At 41.8% G+C, this 26914-nt stretch overlaps 1 protein-coding gene across 4 annotated transcripts in view; it reads left to right on the top strand.

Moving 5' to 3' along the window:
• The first annotated feature begins 447 nt into the window (after positions 1-447).
• TSPAN5 (tetraspanin 5) overlaps positions 448-26914 on the top strand; it is a 181588-nt gene continuing 155121 nt past the window's right edge. For all 4 annotated transcript variants that reach the window (XR_012434970.1, XR_012434969.1, XM_015450500.3 and 1 more), the window contains exon 1: positions 448-913. Coding sequence is in view for 2 of the 4 variants with exons in the window: in XM_015450500.3 (XP_015305986.1) it covers positions 833-913 (81 nt within the window). In the remaining 2 variants the exon portion in view is untranslated. The remainder of the gene's footprint in view (positions 914-26914) is intronic.

The raw sequence follows: 26914 nt of genomic DNA, 5'->3' as shown, positions 1-26914 counted from the left end.
GATGTGAGGGGGGAGCTCGCAGGTCCTCACTCACCCAGCCCTCTCCCCGAGGAGCGACTCTCTCGCCCGCGTCCCTCCAGAGCTGCGGCCGCTCATCAATCCCGGTCACTCTGCCAGGCTGCTCCCCGGGCGCCCTTTCCTTCTCCCTCTCTCCTGCGGTCCTCCACCCTCCCACCCTCTACCTACTCCGCAGCGGCGCTCGGGGTCGGCGGTGCTCGGGGTTGGCCCGAGAAGGGGCGGGGATAAAACGAGCGGTGGAAGGAGGCGGCTACGTGGTGCCACTGCCGCCCGGGAGCGCCCGACCCCGTGCGCGCGCGCGCCTAGCCAAGGCTTGGGCGGCGGGCGGAGCTGCGGGCGGCGCGGGCGGAGGAGCAGCCGGCAGGGCGGGCGGAGCGAGCGGCGGGCGGAGCGAGGGGTGGGAGGGCGCGCGCGAGCGGGCCAGCAAGCAAGCGAGCGGCGCCTCAGCCAGCATCTGCAGCGGCTGCCTTTGCCCGAAGCCCAGGGACTAACCGACGGACCGACCGCTTGGCGCACGGACGCGGGCGCTTGCTTTGTGTTCGGGGCTAGCTTCGGCGAGGCTTGGGCTTGCAGCGCGCGGCTTCCCCGCTCGCTCGCGGCCACCCCGGCTCCAGCGGCCTCGGCGCGCGAGGAGCTGGAGGTGCGGGAGCCGCTCTCCGCCGGTCGGTCCCCGCGCGGCTGAGCCTGGGCCGCCAGCGCTGCGGCCCCCTGCGGCGTCCCTGAGCTCCTGCTTCCCGCCGGGCTGCTCCGAGCAACGGTGCTTCGGGGCTCCAAACTCGGGCTGCCGGGGCAAGTGTCTTCATGAACCCAGAGGATGTCCGGGAAGCACTACAAGGGTCCTGAAGTCAGTTGTTGCATCAAATACTTCATATTTGGCTTCAATGTCATATTTTGGGTAAGTTGGAGCGCTCCTGGGATTCCAACTATTGTGGCCGATCGATTCGCGACGATTTCCCCCACGTTGCTCGTTGCCTTTACTTTTCGCAGCCCCGCAGGCGCTTGCCGGAGCAGCGTAGAGGCATTCGCCTTCCGCCTTTCCAGCTTGCGCGTTGGAGAGATAAACATTTAATCCTTTCGAGGAATGGGAAGAGGTAAAAAGAGAAACCGAGGCGGAAAGGGGGCACCGAGGCCTTCTGGTGGCTTTTTAAGGAACGAATAGCAGGGATGCAGATAAAAGAAAGGGTTCGGCAGTTTGAGAAATGAGCAACCGCACGAATTGGATTTGCTCCGGGTGGGATATGGATGTTGGGCAGAGCGTGGTGTCATAATAGGGAAGGCTAATCGGGCGCAGCCGACCCTGAGGTCCACCTTCTAACAACGATCTGATTGGACGAGGGCTTGGCTCTGTGTTGCCGCGGCTGGTCTGTGCCATGCTCAGCGTGTATCTTCTAGCACCATCTCGGGCTTTGTGTAGGATGCAGATGCCGTGGTATATGGTTCTGTAATGTGCACGTAAATAACGTTTCCTGCACGCTCTCCTCTTTAGCTGGAAAGCGCTCCTTGTGCGTAATGGACTGGCCAGTGGGCGTGCGGGGTAGGGAGATTTATTTATATGTATATATCATTGTCAGGATAATAACAAGTCACCGTCAACACATATTTCAACGTGCTCGTGCCCCACGTCCTCATTTTTACAGGAGTGACACAGAGCGGGCCGTTTTGGGAAAACCTTTGGAGAAGGAGAAGGTGTGCGAGGCATGTTTCACTGGGGAACCGAGAGAGCAAATGCTTTAACACAAGATTCAAATTATGCTCTGCTTGGGACTGCAATGTGTTGGGCACCTATTGTAATTAGGCTGGGACGCCTGCTCTTTTTGTTTGTTTTGATTCTTTTCTTTGATCTGGCAAACGTGTTCAGCAGCCAGACAAAGAGTTCTCCAGGACAAGGGGAAAACGTTGGTTCGAAGACCATGTTATTTTTCTTCCCCTTCTCATCCCATCTCATCCTCTTCCTCAATGGGCACCCCGTTTTCCATGGAAAGTAAAGATGGTGGCTGTCTGGGTGGGGGATTCTCTAAGTTGCTGTTCAGTGTGAGGTAAACAATGATCCAACTGCAGGATCAATAATTATCCACAGCAGTTTGAACACGGAATGTATTTATTTGGATTCTCCTTTCGTTTGGGCTGTTTGCTGTACATATATACATCTGTGAGAATAGTTGTCAATACGGCTCTTCATATTCTTTTTCTTGTACCGCACTCTTTCCAGGTTATTTTATTTTCTGTTTTCCATAATAGTACCTTGCATTGGTCATGTATGCTTTGTGATGGGGAAATGGAAGGGATTGGAGACCACTTTCCGTGGCAGCATGTCATCTGTCTTCAGGACTAATAAAGATAATGAGGGGATACATGAATGGATGTCATATCCGATCATTCCACAGGCAGTTTTTTGCCAGCGTTGTGCATGATTGCCGGGAGCAGTCACCCACCTCCTTGCAATTAAACACTGCTACAAATACAGGAAGAAGAAATTATTTTCTTTCTTTACCCCTTCTCCGTTTGTGAAAATGTTTTAAAGTGGTGGGTAGTCACGTTTTTGAATAAGATCATCTGATTTGATTGGAACTTGAAACTTTGTGACTTGGAGAGGCACGGACTACCGAACTGGTACTGATTCTTTTTGGGATAGTGAGTTCAGGCCTCTTGTTTCTACTTGAACATTTCTAAAAGTTGCACATTTTAGCTACCCAGCAACAAAAAGCACCCAGGGACTTTCTCTGCCGTTTCCTAGCAGGGAGTGGTAAGGAAGTAAAAGGATTTGGGCCTGTTTCCCTCATAGTTTGCTGTAATTTTGTAGAGTGCACAGAGACAAATTTAGCCCTTTCTATGGATTAGGTTGCAGCAAAACCCCTGGAATTGTAGAGAGCTTCAAAGAATTGCAGAGTGCTTGCATGGAGAAGTTCAGAATAGAGCCGCATCTTTTCTGATTGTGAAGGTCTTCATAAGTGGGTGAGTGAGTATGGGAAGCCTGAAAGGAGACCTAGGCTATGGGACTAAACCAGCTGCCCCAGGCAGAACTGTTAAGTGGATATCTTCGTTATGAGGGCCGTTCACTTAGCCTGCCTCTTGCCTTCCCTTCTTCTCCTCTCTGTGCCCAAAGCCTTTCTCTCAGATACTCCCTCATACCTTTCCTATCCTGCTCTCTGCTCCAAAATTACCCCATATTTAAATTTCCTGCTTTTTAATACCATGGTCTCTAGTGATGATCAACAGAAAGGCAACCATATGGTTTTGGTTAAAGTAATTCAGACTAAGATGTTAGTGACTGAAAAGCCGGGGTCAGTAGCTTAGCAGCTTGCTTCTGAAAAGTTGCACACTTCTGCTCTCTACAGAGTCACCAACCTGTCTGTGATTGCCAAAAACAGCAGACTCGGTGCTACTCCAATACAGTTATGAAGAGGAGATTGCCAACAGCATGGTTTCCTAATTGTTCATTTTCACACTGAACTGCTAGACTACATTTGACATACACACTGGTGACATTTACAGGTATAGTTCTGGTAAAATAAAATTGAACATATGGTGGCACCAGCACTGAGAGCTTGGTTCTTTTTCTGATCAACAGTTTGGCTCTTTGTTAGTTAACTGCCTGGGCCTCAGTTTCTCAGCTGTTAAACTGAAGGAACTGGACAAGTTATAACGTTCTTTCTAGTTCTTACACAGAATGAGTTTCTTGAGTTCCAGTATGCTGGAGAAGAAAAATAGAGTTTGGCCATGAATATATAACAGAAGTAGTATATGACTCCCAGGACATTTGATAAATTATAGACATTTTCTGTTAGGGAGACGTGTCTGAAGACTAGTTTTATTGCTTTCATTTCTTCCTCAAAGATCCTTTCATTTAAAAAAAAAACAAACCAAGCTGGGCATAGTGGCTCGCACCTGTAATCCCAGCACTTTGGGAGGCTGAGGCGGATGGATCACAAGGTCAGGAAATCAAGACCATCCTGGCCAACATGGTGAAACCTCGTCCCTGTGAAAATACAAAAAATTAGCCGGGCGTGGTGATGGGTGCCTGTAGTCCCAGCTACTCGGGAGGCTGAGGCAGGGGAATCACTTGAACCCGGGAGGTGGAGACTGCAGTGAGCCGAGATCGCGCCACTGTACTCCAGCCTGGCAACAGAGCAAGACTCCGTCTCAAAAAAACAAAACAAAAAACCTTTCACTAATTTCTTCTTGGATTGTTCAGTTCCTGGTATAGTATCCGTGCTTTTCTCTCCCTACTGTGAATCTCAGATGTAGTCCTGGGAGTCATTAAATATATTTTTATTATTAGAATTACAGCTTCATGTATAAAATCTGAATCCTTTTATATAACAGTTGTAATGATGTTCTGAGTAACAAAGTCAACATCTTGTACAGATTCCTTTCTCATTAGTTATCACAGGGTGGTGGGGGAAAAACTTGTTTTCTGTGTTATATGTTGGAACAACTCAAGACAGAAGGGGATTGATTTTATTGAGGGTGTCACCGTACTGGGACATTTGTCAGAAAACCCTGAGACTGCTTTGGGTGTAGGGGAGGGAGGAGAAAGAGGGTTTTGTTTTAAAGTCATTTCTTTTGGGTACTGAACCTCACATCCCATCACTCATCATTAATAGATACTTTGCCCTTTTGGATTCTGGCTCTTGACTGTTTTGGATTCTGGATACTTAACTGTTCTAGGCAAGTAAATTGATCTCAATATTCTGGTTATTTATTGCTACATAACCTCCAAGCTTAGTTGTTTAATACACAGTTGTTTTTTATTATAGCTCACAGTTCTGTGATTTGGCCAGGCTCATCTGGACAGTTCTCACTTGGGGCCTCACACAGTTGCGGTGCGATGTAGTTGGAGTTGGACTTATCTGAAGGCCCTTTGGGGCAGGATGCCCAAGATGGTATACTCATATGACTGGCAACTGATGCTTGCTGGGAGCTTAGCCAGAGTTGTTGCTGGAGCACCTACATGTGGCTTCTTCCTGTCTCTAAGTCTTAAAGAAGCTTCCAGCCAGTTAAGGTTGCACTGAGAACTGTCAGTGCCACTTTTATCTATTCCACTGGTTAAAGCACTCATGCAGATTGCTCAATTTCAAAGGGTGAAGAATTAGAAGCCACCTTTTGATGGAGAAGTGTCAAGGTCACATTGCAGAAGGTCATGTAGGTTGTGGCTGTCTTTGAAAAATATAGTCTACTGTATTAAGGCACTGAGCCTTAATTTCTTGTTTATAAAGGAAAGATAACATTAATGGTGTAGTTTCAAAGATTCAGTGAGATCATGTTTTACTCAGCATAATATTTCAATATTTAACAAATGGTGAATATCATTATTGTTATTCTCTCCAGATTTTATACTGGTTCCATACAGGGCTATAGAACTTCTAGAATGCCTTAGTCTAGTACTTTGGCATCATTACTACTAGGTAATGATAATACCTTTAAGGTCTGGCAAGAGGATGAGGCAAATGGATTCAATAGATTTTATAGTGACTTGTTAGGAAAAAACTCGATGGAAGCCGTGGAATGATTTGGGAGAACCAAGTCATTTTTCTATTTTCTTTGCTACAAAGGATTAGAAAAGCTTCAGATACTTGAGGCCAAATTTCTCTTTTGATATGCCTTCAGATGTTACATTGTGTCTTTAAGTGCAGGTTTATTCAGGGTTGATGGCAGGATCTTGCCTCTAATTTGCTTCCACGGGGCTTAATTCAGAGAGGAGGGAGACTCAGGAAACTTTGGTGGGGAGGGGGGGCGGGCATCAAGTAGGAAGCCTTATCTTATGATTCACTATAAATTGCAAGATGTTCTGGAATGATGATACATCAGCAGTTTATAAGTCATAATTTTTGTTTTAATTTGCTAGACATCTGTTAGCTTCGATAGCAACCATATGGGAATCTAAATTGCCTTTTGAATTACAGGGAGATGGTAGGAAGAAAGCTAAGTATGGTTATGAAAGTGTCATATGGGAAAAGTGTAAGAAAGGTATAAAGTGGGGAAAGTAATTGAATATAGGCTTGCTTAGGCTGGCCACTCCCCCTGTGGGGCAGTATGAAGGCGCAGAAGCGTTCTCACTTGATGATATACTCCACAGACTGAAATGAAGCCAAGTGGGGAGAAGTTGGAAAACCAAATAATGTTTCACCCACCATAAAATTGCCAAAACGTTTCACTTATTTAGATGGGTCACTTTGTTTTAATGTCCACAGTAATAGGTAGTCCCTGGCAAAAGGTGAAAGCAATCTGCATTTTTAACAGAGCTTTTCACTAATGATGTTTTTCTTGTAAGCACCCCACAGAGTCTTCCAAGCATATTATATCTTTGTGACAGATGAAGAAATTGGAGTACAGAGATGTGGAGTAACTTTTGAGGTGTTGAAGAGCATGTCAAGGTTTAGTTTTAGAGTGTTAAGTCTCTTCCGTAATGATAGCCTCAGCTTTTTGGGTGGAGACTTATTTTAGAAGATGCTTGTTATTCTAAAATAAAACATCAAGTAAGTCATTTACATCTGTTCATAATCGAAAAGTGATAAAGTTTTTGCATATGCCACGATTACCACCACCCACAAGCACAAAAGAGTTAGGATGAAAATGTTCTTCAAGAATATGGTGGAATAATTGTAGCCTATTGAAAATTCATAAACGAAAATTGGAGTATTATAGACAGCATTCTTGAATCACATGTTTTTTTCTGTGTGTAATACTGATGACTGTCTTAAAATTTGTAACTTCCAAATCATCATACTCCACTGGATTATAAGGGCTTCAAGTGTGGGGGCTGTCTCACTTTCATAAGCCCAGTTTCTTGCACATTGTCTGAAACACAGTAGATGTTGTAATAAACGTTTGGGCCAGGCATGGTGGCTCACATCTGTAATCCCAACATTTTAGGAGGCTGAGGCTGGAGAATGGCTTGCGCCCAGGAGTTTGAAACCAGCCTGGGTAACATAGTGAGACCCTATCTCTACAAAGAAAAAAAAAAAAGAAAACATTTAAAAATTAGCTGGGTGTGGTGATGCATGCCTGTAGTCCCAGCTACTTGGGAGGCTGAGGTGGGAGGATCACTTGAGCCTAGGAGGTTGAGGCTGCAGCTGCACTCCAGGGTGACAGAACAAGACCCTGTCTCAAAAAAAAAAAAAAAAAAAGTGTGTTGAAGGAAAGAATTACAAATCATCAAAGTACGTAGGAATCATCTCCTCTAACTTCCTAGTGAAGCATTCTCCGTTGTATCCTGCCGACCTTTCTAAGCATGGATCTGTTTTTGGACCGCTTTAATTGTAGAGTTTCATGTGTTTTCAAACTAGATGTAATCTGTCTCCTCATAATTTCCATCCTCCTAATTTACTGTTCATTTTAAATTTTTATTTGGAAACATCAAACCTATAGGAAAATTGCAAGTGGTAGAGAGAACTTGTTTTTAATCCTGTTTGAGAAAAAGTTGCCAGCATGTTGGCTATCACACAAACAGTTTAGTATGTATTTTCTGTAAACTGAACTATTCTCCTAGATCACCACAGTGCAACCATGAAAGCCAGGGAATTACCAATGATACATTAAACCATTTAATCCTTAGACTTCATCCAAGTTTACCAGTTGCTCCAGTAATGTTTTAAAGCAAAAGAATCCAGGTCAGAACCACACTTTGTATTTAGTTCCATCTTTTTAGTCTCTTTCAGTCCTTCACTATCATGCTGTTGACACTTTTGACAATTATAAGCCAGTTATTTTGTAGAATGCCCCTCAGTTTGTGTTTGTGCCATTTCCACAAGCTTAGATTCAGGCTGTGCATCTTTGGTAGGAATTGTACAGAAATGGTGCTGTGTTCTCATTGTACCCTATCAAGGTGGCATTGATTTCTGTTTGTCCCATTACTGATGATGGTCACTTGATCAAGGTGTTGTCTGCCAGGCAACACCTTGTTTGTAATTTATAAATATTTTATGGCAAATTACATTGAAACTATGTAAATGGCCTATTCCTCATCAAATTTTTAATCTGTTACTTATTTATATCAGTAAGAACTTATGGTCTTCATTTTTTCAGTGTGTTTTAATGTTACTCTCATCACTTTATTTAAAATGGCCCTAGGTTTGGCCAGTGCAGTCTTTTCACATTGGCTCCTGTGCTCTTTTAACTCCCATCAGTCTTTGAGCACCATCTTGCTCTCTGGCGGAATAAGATGTTCCAAACTTATTTTGTGATTTATTGGTGTCATCTTTTGTATCAGCCATTTCTCCAAGGAGCTTTTGAATGGAGAATGGAATTTAGAAGCCAAGATCTGGTTGCTTGGTGTGCTCATTGCTATTAGGGGTTGCTACTCCATGTATGTATATACACATGTACATCTGTATTTCTGTATCTATGTACTTTTAAAACCATGAGTTTATAGTCATACCTGAAATTCCTGTCTGAAACCACAGGGTTTATTTTTTCCTCTCCATATTTTATAAATGCTTTCTTTGACAGTGAGATTCCTGGTTCCCATTATTCTTAACAGTTTACTTATTTGGTAAATCTCCCCATATGTAACCAGTCTTCTGCAGCTGCCACCACTTTTCCTCCTGGGGCTGCCCTCCTCAGCTGTTAGTGCTCTAGCATCCTGTGCCACCACCCCATACCCATATGGATACCTTTCTCCCTGAGATACCCTGCTCGGGACTTCCACAGCATTCCTCTTCCTACCTTTTTGTAAACAGAGGCCTACCGGATTGGACTGACTTACCTAATGGCTTTGAATTTTCAGGAAGGAGAAGGTGAAGAGCCTAGGCTACTCTTGAATGATATAAAATAAGACTTACCTTCCTTCCCGATGGTCCTTCATTATTTTAAAATAGCCATTATATCATTCCTAAACATTCTGTTTTCCACCTTTAAAAGCTCCTAGTTCCTCCTTGTGTTTACACTAATGATGTTTTTATTGTAAGCATCTCAAAGAGTCTTCCAAACATATTATATCTTTGTGACAGATGAAGAAATTGGAGTTCAGAGATGTGGAGTAACTTTTGAGGTGTCGAAGAGCATGTCAGGGTTTGGTTTTAGAGTGTTAGGTCTACATATGCTGTTTCCAGATTGTTCTTTGCCCTGGTCATGGTGCTCTGCCTGGGGTCCCATTTGGACACACCTGTATTAATGCAGCAACCAGAATGAAACACGTTGTTCACAGGCTTTTTAACCATCTGAAGAGCAGCAGGCTCTTGAACTCTCCCTTCAGTCCCTAGGCTATGCTGTGTCTGGTGGCAGAAGCCTCTGCTACTGTCTGGAATTGACTTTGAGTAAGTTACTTTTACAGATTAGCTCCTCAGTTGCTCATCTAAAAGAACTGGGAAAATAATTTTCTGCAAAGTTTTTACCCAGTATTATGAGAGATCATGCATATCAAAGTGCTTCATAAAGGGTAAATCTCTAAATACAAATACTAGTTATTAACCCAGGCTAAACTGCACTTGCTTTTCCTGGCAGCCAAGGCACACTGTTGGCTTGGATTGACTTTTTAGTGAAATAAAACTTTCACTTTTTCAAGTGAACTCTATTAAACCATCCCCCTAAGCGATGTGCCCTAACCCTCCAGTTAATTATTTGAATTTAGATTTAGTTCTGTTTATTTCTCCCATTTAAATGTCTTATTCTGGCCCATTGGATTTCACACTTGCTACCAGCAATCCTAGGCTTCCTTGAGGTGTATGTGGGTGGGTGGGTCTGTACTGGTGGGGTGTGGACTGAGCAGTACCTCTCTTTCCCCCAAGAAAAGCTTGGTTATTAGTTTGATATTTTGGAATACTAAGAAAGATTTTGCTTGAGAAAAGGGGTCCCACCACTTAAGAAAGAAAAGAACCAGTATTCTAGCCTTTAGATATTTTTGAGTCTTGATGGCCAAAGTACGTTTAAAAAAAGAAATTACTGCTCGTGTGGGTTTCTATCTCTTGGAATTTCTTCATGCCTGGGAAGTCCCTCTCATTAACTAGGGGCCACTTCTGCAGGATTTGTAGAGGACTACCTGCTGGCAAACCAGACGTTCCGGATAAGTCCTGCTCTTGCAAACGAAGCTGGGCGTTCCTTCCCTGCAAACAGGGAGGACAAAGGAGCCAGCTGCAAACAGCAGACCCTGGGGGTTTGTTTATGTGTAAACATCTTGAAAATCCAGAAAGTCAAGGAAAGGTCAGAAAAACAACAATGTGTCTTGTGACTTGGCAACATTCCACAAACGACTATATAAAATAAAGCGGAGCGTACCATTTGGGGTGGCCGCCATGTTTGTCTTGTCTTGTGTTGTCTTGTGTGTTCATTCCTTTGTTTAGGAAACACGCAGACCCCAACAAGGATTAGTTGATATTTCACCCCTTTATGCATGTAGTGTGGCAGCCTGATTAGTAAGTTAGGAAATTAGTAAGTTAGGAAATTCTTCTCACTGGGAGATCTGGTTCAGTAGGTCTGTCCAGGATGGGGCCCTGGAATTTCTGTTAAGAAAAAAATCAAAACTTCCTGCAAGTCATTGTGATGCCCAACCTAGTTTGAGACGCTCTAGCTTATTTTTGTTGGGAAGATGTGGCCTCTCCTTCCCGTTGCTCCCTGGAGGGGATGTGTGGGGAGAGCTGGGCGTGGGTGATGTAGAGCGGTGACCATTTCACCAGCACTCGAAGCTACCGTTATTTGCTTATGAGGAAAAAAAAGGTGACCCATTTTATCCCTCAGGGAATTTTTTATTAATCCCAAAATGCCAGTTTATTTTTAAACCTGAAAGCCCTAAAAACAAAATGAGAAAAATCTCTTGAAAGAGAACCTCTAGTGCTGCAATTAGTATGCTAACAGTTAACATCATATAGGGCTAGAAGCTAGCCATTTATTCGATAGGCACAGTGAAGAGCTAGACTTCTGGTTCCTTTGCCCTGCTTCTCCTGGACCACTCTGCGTGTGTCAATGCAGTTGAGTAGCTCTAACTACAGACACTTATCAAGAGCAGACCACCCCTCTCCTTCAAAAAAAATCAGCCTCCCCGTCCACTGTCCCTGTTCCTTTCAGCCTCCATTTTCTGGGGCTTTCTCGTTGGCCTCCAGCCCTGACTGTGCTCAGTTTGTGGGAGGGGAATTGGTTTCTGCGTCAAGGTCTGCATGACAGGTCGTTGAATTCCCTCTGCTATAATGCTGTAGAGGGGACATTTCTTTTCCCATATCCAAACTTGCAGCACTGTCATGAAGACAGGTGACGGTAAAGCAAATGCAGAAGACCCAGACATGATATTTGCTAGTGTTCTTTTTTTTTTTTTTTCTTTTGAGACGGAGTCTCGCTCTGTCACCCAGGCTGGAGTGCAGTGGCACGAACTCGGCTCACTGCAAACTCCACCTCCACCCAGGCTGGAGTGCAGTGGCGTCATCTCGGCTCAGTGCAAACTCCACCTCCCAGGTTCACGCCATTCTCCTGCCTCAGCCTCCCGAGTAGCTGGGACTACAGGCGCCCACCACCACGCCCAGCTAATTTTTAAAATATTTTTAGTAGAGACGGGGTTTCACTGTGTTAGCCAGGATGGTCTCAATCTCCTGACCTCGTGATCTGCCCACCTCGGCCTCCCAAAGTGCTAGGATTACAGGCGTGAGCCACCGGTCCGGCCACCACCAGTGTTCTTTAGAAAGCTTCAGTGTGGAATATCCGGGTTATGTGTAGTGTTTTCCTGTTATTTTCTTAACTTTCTTTTTTTCCTTCACCCCCTTTAAAAGAAAGTTAGATCTTTGATTATGGCTGGGTTCCTAAAGTAGAAATCTTGAAAAATACAATTTTGAATAAAACCCTATATTATTTCTCTGAGCTGTTTTACTGGGTCTAACACCAGTCCTTTTTAAAAACAGAAAAACAAACAAACAAACAAACAAAAACACAAAAAAACAAAACAGAAAAGCCAACCAAACAAAACCAAAGCAGAATGGTATACAAACCCTATGGTTAGCACTGTGATATTATCCATATGTACATAGAAGATTGTTAATTATGAATCACAAGGTATAATTTTTAAGTAATGTAATCACTAAGCCCAATTACAAAATGGAATTTTTGTGGATGGCAAAACATCTACAAATGGCAAAACATTTTGGCTCTCTTCATTGGAAGGGGAAAGTGATGTTCTATACCACTTCCAGCTACTATTTACTATTTTGATAGGTATTACAAGGCATAGGGCTCTTTTTACTTGTTGGAAAATTTTTCTAAATTACACTTGGCACTAAGGCTTGAATTTCTAAAAATCTGGAGGGAACAGCTGGTGCTCTAATAAATATTCAGGCCAGCTATTTTAATGTGTTGTACTCAATTAAGTAGTCCTAATAAAAGAGGAATACTTAAGCATTTCTCAAAGCATAATGTTCTGCTTCCAACAAAAATTTCCTCAACTGTTGATATTTCCCCCTAAGCAGCCTTAAAATTTAATTCTACCAAGTAAGTAGTCTAATCACTGATGATGCATTTAATGCCAAAATTAGTTCTGTTTTAAGGTATAGTTGTATCAATATGGCCCAGCCTTTGAACTGGAGACTCCATAGGTCACTGACCTTTTAGAAGAATTCTTTGTGTGGTTCAGTATGAGAGAGTATTGAAAGATTCATCCTAACGTGGGCATTCTGGTACCCTTGTGGTGGGAGAACAGAAAGTCTGCTGTTAAGAAGTTTAGACTTGGAGTGTGTCTGGATTTTTACCCAGCTACGTTCCCAGGCTTGTGACCTTAGACATTACTTGCCCACCTTGCAGTTAAGTCTCCCTTTCATCTGCAAAATGGCACGTTTAGTAGTATTAATATTATTAATAGTAGTATTAAGATAACGTCTATCTTGGAATCATGAGGATTTGAGGAGTTAATGTGTGTAAACTGCTTGGAATAGTCAATAGGTATTAGCAATTATTATACTGTTTTCCTCATAATTTCTTTTGGTTATTTTCCCTTTCAGAATCATTAAAATAATCTTACATTGTAACATATATTTTTTGTTCTCTGTAATATTCTGCCTACATAAGTGCATTCTCAAAATAACTAAAAGGAAAAAAAGATCTAACAAATGTTCACAGTGTTCTTTTCATTGTAATGAGTGGCACGCAGTTCTTATCATGGATACCAGACCATGAATTCGCAACTATTGTTTGTTGTTAATTTTCCCTTTTTTCTTTACCCAGTTACGTTCACTATTTTCTTTGCAAAATCAAAGTGTCTCCTATTAGTATTTTGTACTGGGAAGTTGAGTTTCTGATGGATAACTGTGGTGTTAGGCTCAACACCTGGGTGGGGTGGGGAGGATAGAAACCTTTATCAACATCTGTTAAGTCTGGGCATTCTGGAACTATCTAGATGGGCTGTAAGTAAGTGTCTTTAGTTCTTTATGGTATCATAAATCCTGCATATTTGGGTCATTTTTTTTTACTCTGTATTTCAGACAAATTCTTTAGATTATGAAGGTGAAACTTGAGTCAGTGATCCAGATAACTTGGGTTTTCCCCTTATATTCCTTCCAGCTGATGCAGAGCTAGGATTTTTGGATTGAACTACCTGGATCATTGACTCATCATCTTGGTGAATGAGAGACTCACTGGCTTCTCCTCTAGGGCATAATGAGATGCAATGAGAGCTTGTGCTTTTTTTGCCGCCTGTACTGTCCTCTGATACAGAAGACGCAGGCTGTCACATTTCCAAGTTTCATCTTCCATATAACTGGGCTCAGCATTGAGAGGAACGCCAGGGCATGCTAAATTAGTAGGTACAGGGAGCCTTGTCACTCATTCCCATGCAGAAGGCATGCTGAAAACCCCAGCCCTTCAAGGGGAAGTGGGGGATAAAGGGAGAAGTCTAAGTAGAATTTTTACTATAGTTTTTATTAGTAAAAAAGAATGATGTACGTAGCACCGTAGGAACAGAAGCATATTTAAAGTCATCTCTAGCTTACCAGAAACACCCCTAAAACTGCTGGTTTAGATTCATTAATCAACCTTACAGTCCTCAGATGGATTGTGACTCCCTGTTGCGTAAACACCAACCATGTTACCTCCTGGTCCTCCTGACCTCCACTAGTTGATTTCAGCGAGTATCAGGACTTAGGTCGCTACCTGATGATCTAAAGCAACAAGTCCAAAAGTTCAGCCATTCGTAAACTACCTGCATGGTTTTGGACAAACTCTTGTGTCACCCCATAGTTTCTCAGATTTTATTATGCATATAAGTAGCATGGGATATGTTGTTCAAATGCGGATTCTGGTTCACTAGGAGTGAGAGGGGCCAAAGATCCAGTATCTTTAACAAATGCCCAGGTGATGCCGATGGCTCTGGCCCACTGATCTCACTTTGAATAGCAAAGATATAGTCTGTCTGAAACAATCTTTTCTTTTAAATTGACTCTGATTTGAAATCTTAAATACATATATTTCAAAAGGAACGTAAAGAGTATCACTATTCAAATGCATATAATGACAATAATATGACTTATTAACTTCTAGGTAGCTGTTGGTGCCTGCTGGTAAGCCTGAGTCAGAGGCCTCTTTTCTTTTGTTATAGTGGAGGTTAACAAGTGTACCAGGTGTTCAACATTCTGGCATCAAATGGAGACCTTCTCCTTAACTAGTCCAGAGATTCAAAGATAATTGAAAAGCAGTGACTTTATATTGAAGGATATTTAATGTCACGTTCTAAAACTGTCTCTTCTGGTACCCCACGTCACTAGGGAATCTCACTTTGGGGAACACTTGTGTTTGAGTAATTTGCAGCAAGGCGTGCATTTATAAACTGAAACCTATTAGTGAGATGGATGGATCCCTAGAGGTAAAATTGTTGGGGAATGTGTTTAAATGTTTGCATACTCCGTGTTCTGTTTTCTGTTGGGAGTGTGGGAAAGAAGAGGGGCATCCCCCATTTCTGAAAAGTTGCTAACTCTAGGCCCAGTGAGTAGTTACATCTTAGTTATGAGAAAGAAAATGCTTTGGGAGATTGTATCTCAGGCTAGCAGGAAGTCAATTTTAAATGCTTAGGAACTGTATCTCAGTGGGCTTCCTCCTCTCCTTTTCCAAGTTGCTATAGGTATTGCTTATGGTCAGCTTTGGAATGAGTCTATTTATGTAATGCATTTTTAAAATAGGGTGCTTTTTATTACAAAAACAATAAGGCAACATCAATATTGCTTTTTTAAAGGAAACTTACCACAATGTTTTCTTTCGGTTCAACTGTGTTGAAAGTGGAAACTCTTCGTCAAGTGCTCCGAGAACAGTGAACAAACACTTTAAAATGAAAAAAATATTTTAGAGTTTCAGTTGTATTCCCCTATGAGGACTTGAAGTTAGCAAACCTTAGTTAATTAACTTGTGAAAGGAAAAATGTTCTGTTACATTAGTGGCTTTTAAGCATTTCTTCTGACTTTACCGGCCTTTCCCCCTTAGGACAACATTTAAAATAAGTGTTTTCAACATACAGAGCAAATACCTTGTGAATAAACATCAATTTCACACAACCAGAAAAAAAAAAAATCAATAAATCTCCTTTAGGCATTTGAAACACTGTACTTTTAAAGGGAGGAGTTATAAATCAGTAACAGGAAAACTAAGCCCGAAGAAACCAGGCTGTTAGTTTTAGATGTTTTTCAGCATGACCTTACAGAGGCAGAAGACTGGGGCTGGGAACTTGCTGAGGACCTGTTTCGTTATTGGTGCCCTACTTATCCAAGGATGAGCAACAGCTGCCCACAGGGCAACTCCTGTGAGAAAGCCTACTCTGTTTTTGTTTTTAATCTCATAACTGGAATCCTAGTGAAAATAGTGTTTTCTTTGGTACCAAGTTCTTTTGGCTTCGTCTATTGGGTTTTGGAAGAATAAATTGAATGAAGAGCTATCTAGATGATACAACTGTTATGTGGCATTTTCATATTTTTTCCTGACCCTGCAAGATTAATAATCCCTAATATTCTCACTATATGCTTTGAGAGTTTTGCTGTCCAGCGAAGATTTGAAACAATTGCACAAAATTTGAAAATGGTGTTTTACTTGTCATTTTTAAAGATACAGAATCATTATTTTAGAAGTGAAGGGATAGGAGTCTCAAAACAAATTGAAATCTATTTTGTGAAATACATACATATGTATTCCACTTAAATATTGATATAGTTGGTTTTTGAAATATATATTATCAATATATATCCTTGATGCTTATTAAATACTGTTCTTTGTCCTTGGACTTTTTAAAAAAAGTACAGTCATGTATCACTTAACAACAGGGATATGGTCTGAGAAGTGAGTCGTTATGAGATTTCATCATTGTGCAAACATCGTAGAGTATATGACACAAACATACACGGTGTGAAGCCTACTACACACCTAGGCTGTATGGCGTAGCTTGTTGCTCCTGGACCACAGACTTGTATAGCATGTTACGGTAATGAATACTGTAGGCAATTACAACACGATGGCATTTGTGTATCTAAATATACAGAAGGTACAGTAAAAATACAAAGGATAAAAAAATGGTACACCAATGTAGGGCACTTACCATGAATGGAGTTTGCAGGACTGGAAATTGCTCAGGGTGAGTCAGTGAGTTGGTGAGTGAAAGGGAAGGCCTAGAACATTACTGTACACAAATGCAGACTTCATTAACACTATACTTAGGCTACATTAAATTTACAAAAAATGTCTTTCTTCAATAATTAACGTCAGCTTACTGTCACATTTTATTTTATTAACCTTTTTTTAGCTTTTTTACTCTTGTAATAACACTTAGCTTAACACATTGTACAGCTGTATAGAAAGATTTTCTTTATATCCTTAGTCTGTAAGCCTTTTTTTTTAAAAAAATTTTTATTTTTAAAACTTTTTTGTTAAAAACGAAGACAAAAACACACACGTTAACCTAGACCTACACAGGATCAAGATCATCGAGACATCACTAGACAATAGGAATTTTTCAGTTCCATTAGAATCCTATAGGGCCACAGTTGTTCCGTCATTGATTAAAATATCATTACGTAGGCCGGGCGCGGTGGCTCACGCCTGTAATCCCAGCACTTTGGGAGGCCGAGACGGGCGGATCACGCGGTCAGGAGATCGAGACCATCCTGGCGAACACGGTGAAACCCCGTCTCTACTAAAAAAAAATACAAAAAACTAGCCGGGCGAGGTGGCGGGCGCCTGTAGTCCCAGCTACTCGGGAGGCTGAGGCAGGAGAAGGGCGTGAACCTGGGAGGCGGAGCTCGCAGTGAGCCAAGATCGCGCCACTGCACTCCAGCCTGGGACACAGAGCGAGACTCCGTCTCAAAAAAAAAAAAAAAAAAAAATCATTATGTAGTGTGGGACTGTAAATATGCACTCTCTGGAGGAAAAAAGAAGAGAAACTACCCAAATGACCATATCATCTCTAAATATTTTCATTCATAAGAGACTAAAATTTCCTTACCATAGTATACTATGAATATGCAAACTAAAGGAAAGTTGTTTTAAAGTTAAAAGCTAGAGATCTGTTTTAGAATCTAACACATAAGCAGAAAAAAATTTTTTTTTGTGGTTATTAGTTGGAGGCTAGAAAAGCAACTCTTTGAACTATGAAATTACTAAGTCTTAGCTAGAGACCCCAACAAATCATTAATTATTGCTAAGAATCTTTTAAAATCCAGTTTTAAAGTTTAAGTGTTGTTTCTTTGGAATTTTTTCCCTCACCTGCCCCCTTCTTTCTGTGATTCTAATTACAAATTGAGAAGACAGAGCTTTTTACCTTTAGGGAAGCTCAATCTCTTTCTTGCTCTAAAAAGGTTGACCTACTGATAAAGAACAGAAGGTTGGACTTCTTTTGAGCAGGAATAGCTGTGCAAATGCTTATTTCATTGTTCTTTGGCAAATCTTTTTAGCACCCAAGTATTAAAACTATGCTTTAATTGGTCTTTTGCAGCCCTGATTGTATAATCTTAGGACTTACATGTCGAAAGAGACCTTACAAATTATTTGGGTCCTAGTTTTTACTACTCTTCATCACTTTGCCTACCCTTTTCATAGTGGAATCCTTTGTTTTCCTAACCAAAATTTTAAGCAAAGACCCCAGTTTATAAAACAAGGAACAGAGCTTCTATTCTGGGAACCCAGCATCTTAGGTGCCTCAGCTGTTCTTGGTATCACTGTGTAGGAACAGTGTGCAGAGGGGACAGGGGGAGTCCTTGTGGATTTTACCCATGGGTGGAGTTTGAGCTGAGACTGGTGGATAAGGCATCTGCTTACTGTTTATATGTTGAATTAGGATGAAGTTGGCACTTGACCTATGTTCTTTGTAGGATGTGTGCACGCTGAATTGCCCAAGTTGCCAAGTCCCAGCACTTTGACTCCATTTGGTTCCGCTAAATGGTTTTGGCGCAGTCGTTTTGATTAACATCAACCTTGCTTATGTTAAGAAACTATTGAGGTTATTTATTATGCATTACTCTCATGCTTTGGAATGAGCAGACTCAAAAACCTCTGCTTCATATGGATTCCATATGTGGCCTTTAAGTTAGCAGAAACACAAAGGTTTCCAATTAATTTGCACATAAAGTTGCATATTGAGTAAATTAAGCTTGATGGCATAGGCATTATTTGAAATTCTTTGTCATCTTTAATATTGTTTATATTTCATTTAAACAAGCTATTAGGTGTTTGAAGGTTCTGTGGTGATGAATATCACCTACACATTCACATATGTCCTGTTTGGTTTTTTATTACAGAATGCAGATATCCATGGAATTTATTTTATTGTTTTGTACTGATGAGCTCCAGATAGTAGGAGATTGTATAAAAAGAGGGGATATTTACTTTTTACTTCTGTGATTTAGCTTTTTCTCCCCTCCTCTTCCCAATGCTAGGCAGAGAATATTACAACGTGTAAGACAGTGGTTAAGGGTGAGACTGCCTGGGTTCAAACATGGACCTTGATGTGTCCAGGCTGTGTGACCGTGGATGGTTACTTCATCACTTTGAACTATTCCTTTTGGGCAAAAAGTGGGTAATATTAGTGGCAACCTCTAGGATCATTGCAAAGATTCCATGAGATGATGTACATCCAACCCTGAGCACTCAGTGAATGCTGACGTGATAATTAAGGAACTAGTAGGTGACCACTCAGGGGAGTTCACTGTCACCTGGGAAAAGGTGTTGTCAGTGTCCGGACCCTCAACTTTCCTTATTAGGAAAGTGTACCCTGTATAATAGAACTTGTCACTAATGCCATGCTTCGTTTCCTTTCTCCCCCACCCATTGGAGGAGAGTGTATCTCCATGCTTTCTTTTGGCAACTGGATCTGACGGTTTTCTCATCCGGGCAGCTACCATGTTCCTCTCCTCCTGGACCATAATTTCCTCTCCTGTGTAGCCACAGCTGTCCACCATGTCCATTCCTGGTGTGGCCTGGCCAGTCCTTTCTTTCTGGATAACAATGCCAACATTTCTTATGTCTTACCTCGGGGATCATTTTGAGGCCACAAACCTACCTGTTTTGTTTTTTTTAAAAATGGTAGTATGTACGGAACATTACAGTTTCCATAAAATCATGTATATCAATACGCCTAGAAAACTACCTGAAATATAGCAGCTGTCCCATAATTACTAATTGAAATACGTTAGTTGAATCTAAAGTCATTTTCTTAGCTTGGGAACAGAATTAGCATCCATCTGGGTCTCTGCAAAAATTTGTAATGTGTAAAAATAGGCATGTTTAGGAAGTTGCTTAATTTATTAATATATACTTCATTTTTATGGCAATTACAGATTCTCTAATTGAATTTATATTTGCATGATTACCGTTTTTTTTTGTTGTTGTGGCAAACGATTTTTATGGGCTACTGAACTTTAAGGAATCTGGCATTTTAAATTGTTCTCACTGTCTGAGAAGTAAAAATTTGTGTAAAAAAATCACTGATGTTATAGTAAAGGAACGCTCCCTCCCTTCCCCAAGTTAGTGCCTTTCAGAGTGTGAGCAGTTGTCAAGTGGAATTCTGTCTGATCCTTTTTCATTTTCTGAGCTATTATAAGTGCTTTCTCTTCCTTTAACTATCATAAGTGGTTTTTCTTCCCTTAACTAAGATTTCTGTAACAATGTTTTGACCAGATTGAGACCAGCTTCTGTCCTATCCACTATTCATTCATTTCTTGATTTCTGGTGTATTTCTAAACATAGATCAGTTTCCAGTGGTGAAGAAGGTGAAACAGAAAGGAAGGAAAGAAGCAAAAGCTGGGTTGGGTCACCATATTGAGGGAAGGATATGCTTGTGGGGAATCTTAGACTGTGATGTTGGAGTAAACAGTTAAATTATGGGGTGAGGTCAAGTGAGATGGCTTATGCCTGTGATCCCAGCACTTTGAGAAGCTGAGGTGGGAGGATTGCTTTAGGCCAGGAGTTCAAGAACAGTCTGGGCAACAAAGTGAGACCCTGTCTGTACAAAAAAGAAAAAAATTAGCCAGTCACGGTGGGGTGTGCCTGTTTTCTCAGCTACTCTGGACGCTGAGGCAGGAGGATTACTTGAGCCCAGAAGTTCAAGGCTGCAGTAAGTTATGAGTGTGCCAGTGCACTCTGGCCTGGGCGACAGAGCAAAACCTTGTCTTGATAGATTAGATTAGATAGATAGATAGATAAAATAGATAAGATCAGTGTTTCAAAATTCCTTTCCAGTGAGAGGCCTGTGCTGCTGCTTTTGTAATCCATGACGTGGAGAGTGTAGCAGGGGGTTCATGTGGAGGAGCTGCTGAGACCATGAACCCCGTAAGGATAGTCATCTAAGTTTGGGAATACACACAGATTGTTGGGAGACACTTCTGCATGGGTCTCTTGTGCTCCTGCATGTCTTACTGAGTACACCAAGAATGTTCTTTACCTGGGCCATTTCTTAGTGTTGTGTTTGCAGTGAGCAGCCTTGAGGGATGAAGTAATGTCTTTTTCTGGGACAAACACTCACTGCTTATGCAGCTGCCATCGGGGCCCCTCAACACTATCTCCACTGGACTGATGTAAACATGATGCTGGTGTTGTCTGAATCATGCTGTGAATAATAAAGTCCTTTGTCCTTGACCCAGGAATCTCGTGTCTTCTGCCAGCTTCCATGAAACAGTAACAGGCTAACTTATTACCTTGTGAGTAGGGTCAAATCAAATCAAGACCAGATACAGGTGGAGCTACCAGGTGAGCTGAACACGTGGCGGTGCCTGGAGAGTGGCGCTCTAGAAAGGGCATGGAAGCGCCATGTCCCTTGCCCCATACCTTTACCTGTGAATCTCTTCATCTGTATCCATTGTAATTTTTTACAAATAATAAACTAGTAAATGTAAAATAACCAAAACAAAGAAACCAGATGCCAGTGTATTACATGTAAGTTGATACCTAGCCAGTTAAATGCGTTCAGATGTGTCCTGTTTAGGAGATAATCACCCAGCCTCCCCCACAAAGTGTGGTTCAAAGGGTCATGGTGGGTGGCTCCTCAGAGCATCTCAGCTCTCTTAGACTTGATGAAGGCTTCACGGGCATTTCATATCTGGCCTCTGGCCAGTATATCTCCAGGGAACTGAGTGCCAAGGGAGACCAAGGCATCTTTACTGACATTGTTGTATCTTGAGTGAGGCAAGATGTAAAACTGACACATGGAAGTGCTTGATTTTTGAGCGTGTGGAGCAACAGGGTCCAGTGTTATTGGTGGCAGGGGCAGGAGAACTCATGGCATCAGGAGTCTAGATAGCCCCACTGGGCACGAATTACAGCTCAGGCAGAGGCAAGGCGCAAGGGTGGTCAGACATCTGGCCCTGAAAGAAGAAGAGACAGGTGGGAAAGTCCATGCCAAGACCATGGAGCACAGTTAAGGAGGAGCAGGAAGAGCCAATCTCAGAAACAGGCTGGCTCTGTGGGAATTGGACCGAGGCAGATAATTTCTGTCTTTCTGTTTCTTTTGACCTTTCAGCTCTGTTGGACTTGAAGGAAAGATAATTTCTAAGTTTACTTTTTGATATTTATAGGATAAAATGCTTTCAAGCAGTTAACCAGCCTATTGGAGAGTGACACTTAGATCACCTTGATGCTACTTTGGGCTAGAGAAGCATTTATAATTAAGTTATACAGTTGATGAAAGCCAAGTAAGAACGTTTGTTCAGAACAATTATTTTTGTGCCTTTTCTTTGTGATAGAGCTGTAAAAGTGTGTTTACTTGTTAACTTCAACAAGATTTTCTCCTTCTCCCCTCAAAAGAATAACATATCTATCTAGTAATTAGGCCTGAAATTAAGATTCTGGATTTAAAGAGGACTCCCAGGGCTCAAATATAGGAGACAAGATGTTGAAGCGCCACTCCTGTTGTTTGCAAAATGAATCTTATTGACATTTAGTTAAAACCAAATTCTAAATAATATTTAATAATATGTGAAAATTATTAACTGCTTGTGGTCATCAGTTGAGACCCATGATTACTGCTGGAATCCAGGGATACAGGGATTGAAAAAAGAATGGATCAATAAATAGATTTTAATGGGGAAGTATCTGTGGGAGAGTAACCTCTTATCCCTGAGGGCTGCCATGTACAGCTACACAGGAGGTGAACTGCACAACTCCCTGGAATGTGTGTGATACTCCCTGGAGTTGTGCAGTGTGGCAGTGCTGTGTGCATCAAGGGCAGGAGCAACGGCAGTCCTTCAAAGACTTAAGTAAGTGGCATAGAAAGTGGACAGTCCTTTTAAGTTGCGTGGCTTCAGACTTTTCTGTTAGTGTGGTAAGTACTGCCTGTGCCTCTCACTCTTTGAAGAAGAACTGGCTGATGATAGGGCTTCTCAGGGGGAGAAGGAGCTAGGAAGCTCCCTGCCAAGGGGGAGGGTTCCTAAGCCTGACAAGGACTGCTCATCGGGTACTTTGGTATCCTGTAGACTGGGCTAAGAAACCTCACACCAGGGTCCACTCTCCAGCTGGTCTCCACTGGGCCTAGGGAGACCAAAAGACCCTGCAGTTGCTGAACCTCTGTTATTGTACCTGTGAAGCCAAGTAAACCATTTGTTCACTTGTGTTAAAGAATAAGCTTGATCATTCATGTTCAAAATAGTTAACTCTTGTTTGTGAATTAATAGTCTGGCTATAATTACATTTGACACTTCAGTCCAGTATATTTGTCATGAAGAAGCTGCCAGCCACGTTTTTTTCCAGCAGTTTTACTTTACTTTCTTTTAATTTTATGTACAAGGTGTTAGTTTAAGTGCACAGATTAATAGAGATAAATTTTATATGTAAAGTTATTTTTATTGCATACCTCTAGGAGTAATTTCTCACTTGCATTTGTTATAATACCTCCCATCCTTCCCCAAAGTGCCACTCTCCCCACTCTACTGCAGGAGGTTTCTCTAGTGGCAATTCTGATTGTGTCATACTCCCCTGCTTTAAATAGCTAAATATTCTTAATTTGGAAAAGATTAAAGCCCGGCACCATTATAGGAACCTTGCCTACTTGTCACTTCTCATATTTTCTCATCCATATTCTGTTCCACAGTCTTACCTGTAGGGAGCAAAGGTGTAGGGCATATTTGATGTCCATTATAAAATATTCAGGCTCCCTGGGTTCAAGGGTCCTCCGCTGTAAAGCAGTCCACTATGTATGCAGGTGTCGGTCCTTTCTCCACCATCCTGTGGGAATTGGGACTTGGAGAACTGCCACATTACGTACTTATTTACGTGTCTTGACTCTGTAACTTTGCATTTAACCTCTGCTTTAAGTTACATTTCTGCCATTTCTATCTACCTTCCATCAAAGGTATGGTGTCTACCTTTACAATAAAAGATTGTAAAGAATAAAGAGGTAATGAATACAAAGCACTTACCTCAGGGCTTGATTAGCTGCTGCTGCTATTATTGTTACTCTTACAAGACTTGGTTCCAGAATTATACCCTTTGGGTACTCTTCCCTACAGTTCTTCTATCCCTACCCTATTGTTTAGGGAGACCCTATTTAGCTGTTCAGTCTTTATATATTCCTTATAGCTCTTTTTTTGGAAATACTTTTAAAATCATAAAGAATACCTGAATCTATAATGATACTAAAAAGAAGGAGTATTTGTTAAATTTTCTTCTGGCCAGTTGGATGGCATCTATAGAGAGGGGGCTGTGGAATGCTCTCAGCCAAAGAGTGCTAGTCTGGCATGTTGTGCTTTTTCAGTTTGAATGGCTCTAGGCAATCTGTTTTGCTGTAGTCTCTTTTTTCCCCACTGTTCAGCACCTTATTTTCCACCTGATGGTCTTTGATTCACAGCAAATTGTTTGTTTTCTAAAGGATAAATCAAAGGTGGGTTTAAATGGTTCAAATACAAGCTGGCTATTAAACTGTGAGTTTTACAAGCTGTCAAATCATATGGGCTGAGTTCTATCTAGCTAGATCCACCATTGGAACTATTCTAAGCCATGGTGAAAAGATAAAAGACATCAGTCAATAAATCCCTTCCTCATGTAGGGATTCATCGTTGGGATAGTACCTCCACAGGGTGTACTATCAGGCCCAAGCTTGTCACCGTGACCCCTTTGGTGTTGAGTCAGTTAGAGGACCCATTTCTCACTGGTCTTTGAGTTCCCCATGGGATAGGACCTGAAGTGGGTTTTATCCCAAGCTTTGCCAGGGCCTGGCTTCTGGAAGGCATTCCATAAATTGTTTTGAATGCATGAATGACTAACTAAGAAAATGTGAGAGTGCTTAGTTAACTGTAAAATTAGCTAAATGTCAACTAATATTTTTTCCCTTTTATGATGTGGAAAGATATGCAGGTGCAGGAGTGGGCAGCTGATGGTGGAGACTGGGGCGAATGGAAAGTGCCTGTTATATATTGGCTGCCTCCTTACCGGTGCTTCTGTCCAGCTCTCTTGCCTCTCACCCTGAAAGGCTGCGGTCTGTCAGATCACTCACAGGTCTGTCTGTGGAGAAATCCTAAGTAGTATAGGGTCCACACTTCTGTGATCCATTTCAGTTCCAACCCAAAGGACTTTCTAAAGAATGGACATCTTTTGTCTCTTCTCCCACTCTGTCCAGTTAGGTTTATAATCCCTTTCATTATCTTCTCCTCATTGTTCCCACCTCTATTCTGGTCTTCATCTGTAGAAATTTATCTGTCACCATTTTGGGTATTCAGGATGCTATCTTTTCTCAGATCCTTCCTTCGTGTTTCATGGATACCTCCTGGAACCCTTTTTTCAGTGAGTTGGGAATATGTCTTACAAGAAAAGGAGGTGGTATATATTATACACAATTTAATTTCGGTCAAAGCATCTGACAAAGCATTTTTTTCTCCTTATGTGTGGACTTATAGCAAGTGTTTTATAATAGCATGCAAAGCAAACCACATTTGATGGGTTTTATTGAAAATAATACATTTACCCCCAAAAAGTACATTTTGGTGCATGTCAATTAACAGTATTTGAAATGAAAATTTTTCTAGAAAATTTGGGAGGTGACAGTCTCAGGAAAGGAAACTTTATATGCTATAATCCAGACATTCGTCGCAGACAGATTTCCTTTGGTGGCTTAGGTAGGGCAAGGCAAAAGGCCCATTGTACCCGTCTGCTATAGAGATAGCATATGAAAGAGCCCTCCCACTCCTTGCCAGTCAGGCCCTTGTGATGAATCTTGATACTCCCATGTGTATTTGCCTGCTTGTGCTGCCAAGGCCACTGAAAAAGATCAGTGCTTTGTGAATTGAAGAGTATGATATAAAAGTTGTTAGTAATCTTTATTGTGATTGATCACTTTTTTTTTCTTTTCTTTCCTTTTTTTTTTCTTTAGATGGAGTTTTGCTCTCATTGCCCAGGCTGGAGTGCAATGGTACAGTCTCCACTCACTGCAACCTCTGCCTCCTGGGTTCAAGTGATTCTCCTGCCTCAGGTTCCTGAGTAGCTGGAATTACAGGCATGCACCGCCATACCTGGCTAATTTTGTATTTTTTGTAGAGACAAGGTTTCTCTATGTTGGTCAGGTTGGTCTTGAACTCCTGACCTCAGGTGGGATCCTCCCGCCTCGGCCTCCCAAAGTGCTGGGATTAGAGGCATGAGCCACTGTGCCTGGCGGTGATTGATCACTTTCAAGTACATGAGAATTCTTGGCATGACATACAAAAGAGGATGGGCAGCGTTCCTTTTCCTGTCTGTGATATATTTCATGAAAATCCAGTCTTTGGGGGCAGTGGTTCAGGGTAGTGTAACCACTGTAACCTAAACCATTCCTGTGTGTTTATTTATCAGATTTTCTCAAAGGGTGATTGCTGATCATTTTAAATTCTGTTTAAAAACAAAATTGTTCATCCAAATGATGAAATAAATGGGGGCCAGATATGATTTTAGAGATTTTGAATCCTGAAGAGGATTTGAGATTTGAATACCTTCTCTGTAGACTCAAGGCAAACTTCCTATATCATTCAGAACTCATAACTTCATCTGCAGTTGTATTACTGGGTGACACAACTGAATAGGTCGCTGCAAACACTGAGAATTATTGAGTTGTTGAGGTGAGTCTGTCTTGTTTAGACTGTTGAAAGGTTCATTGATTTGTGGTGAGGGAAAACTGTTGTAGCATAGTTTTAGTGTTTGCATTTCATTTTAACATTACCTTGCGAGGGATTTTTCATGCTGTACTAAGGAGATTACAAGGCCACCCTAAGGCGTTTTAGGGTTATATAAGGAACTGGCTTTGCTGTTTTATGTACCGGCCCTTTTATTTTCTGGCTAAGCCAGAATCTTGGTAACCCTTTCACCCATCACCTTTGGGTATTACCTTTTCAGCTCTCCCTTTGCCCTCACGAGTCCAACCAGTACCCTGGTCTGAGCCTCCATCCTCCCGGCTTCTTGCTGTCTGCCTTCCACGTTCCTGCCTGTGGTTCATGCTTTGCCCTGGGCCTCAATGGTCCTTCATGTCTGTCTGATCATGACACCTCATGCTATTAGTGACCTCCACAGCTTC

Source organism: Macaca fascicularis, chromosome 5, assembly GCF_037993035.2.
Source record: "Macaca fascicularis isolate 582-1 chromosome 5, T2T-MFA8v1.1".
NCBI classification, from domain to species: Eukaryota; Metazoa; Chordata; class Mammalia; order Primates; family Cercopithecidae; genus Macaca; species Macaca fascicularis.
This window is presented reverse-complemented; position numbering and strand designations above follow the sequence as displayed.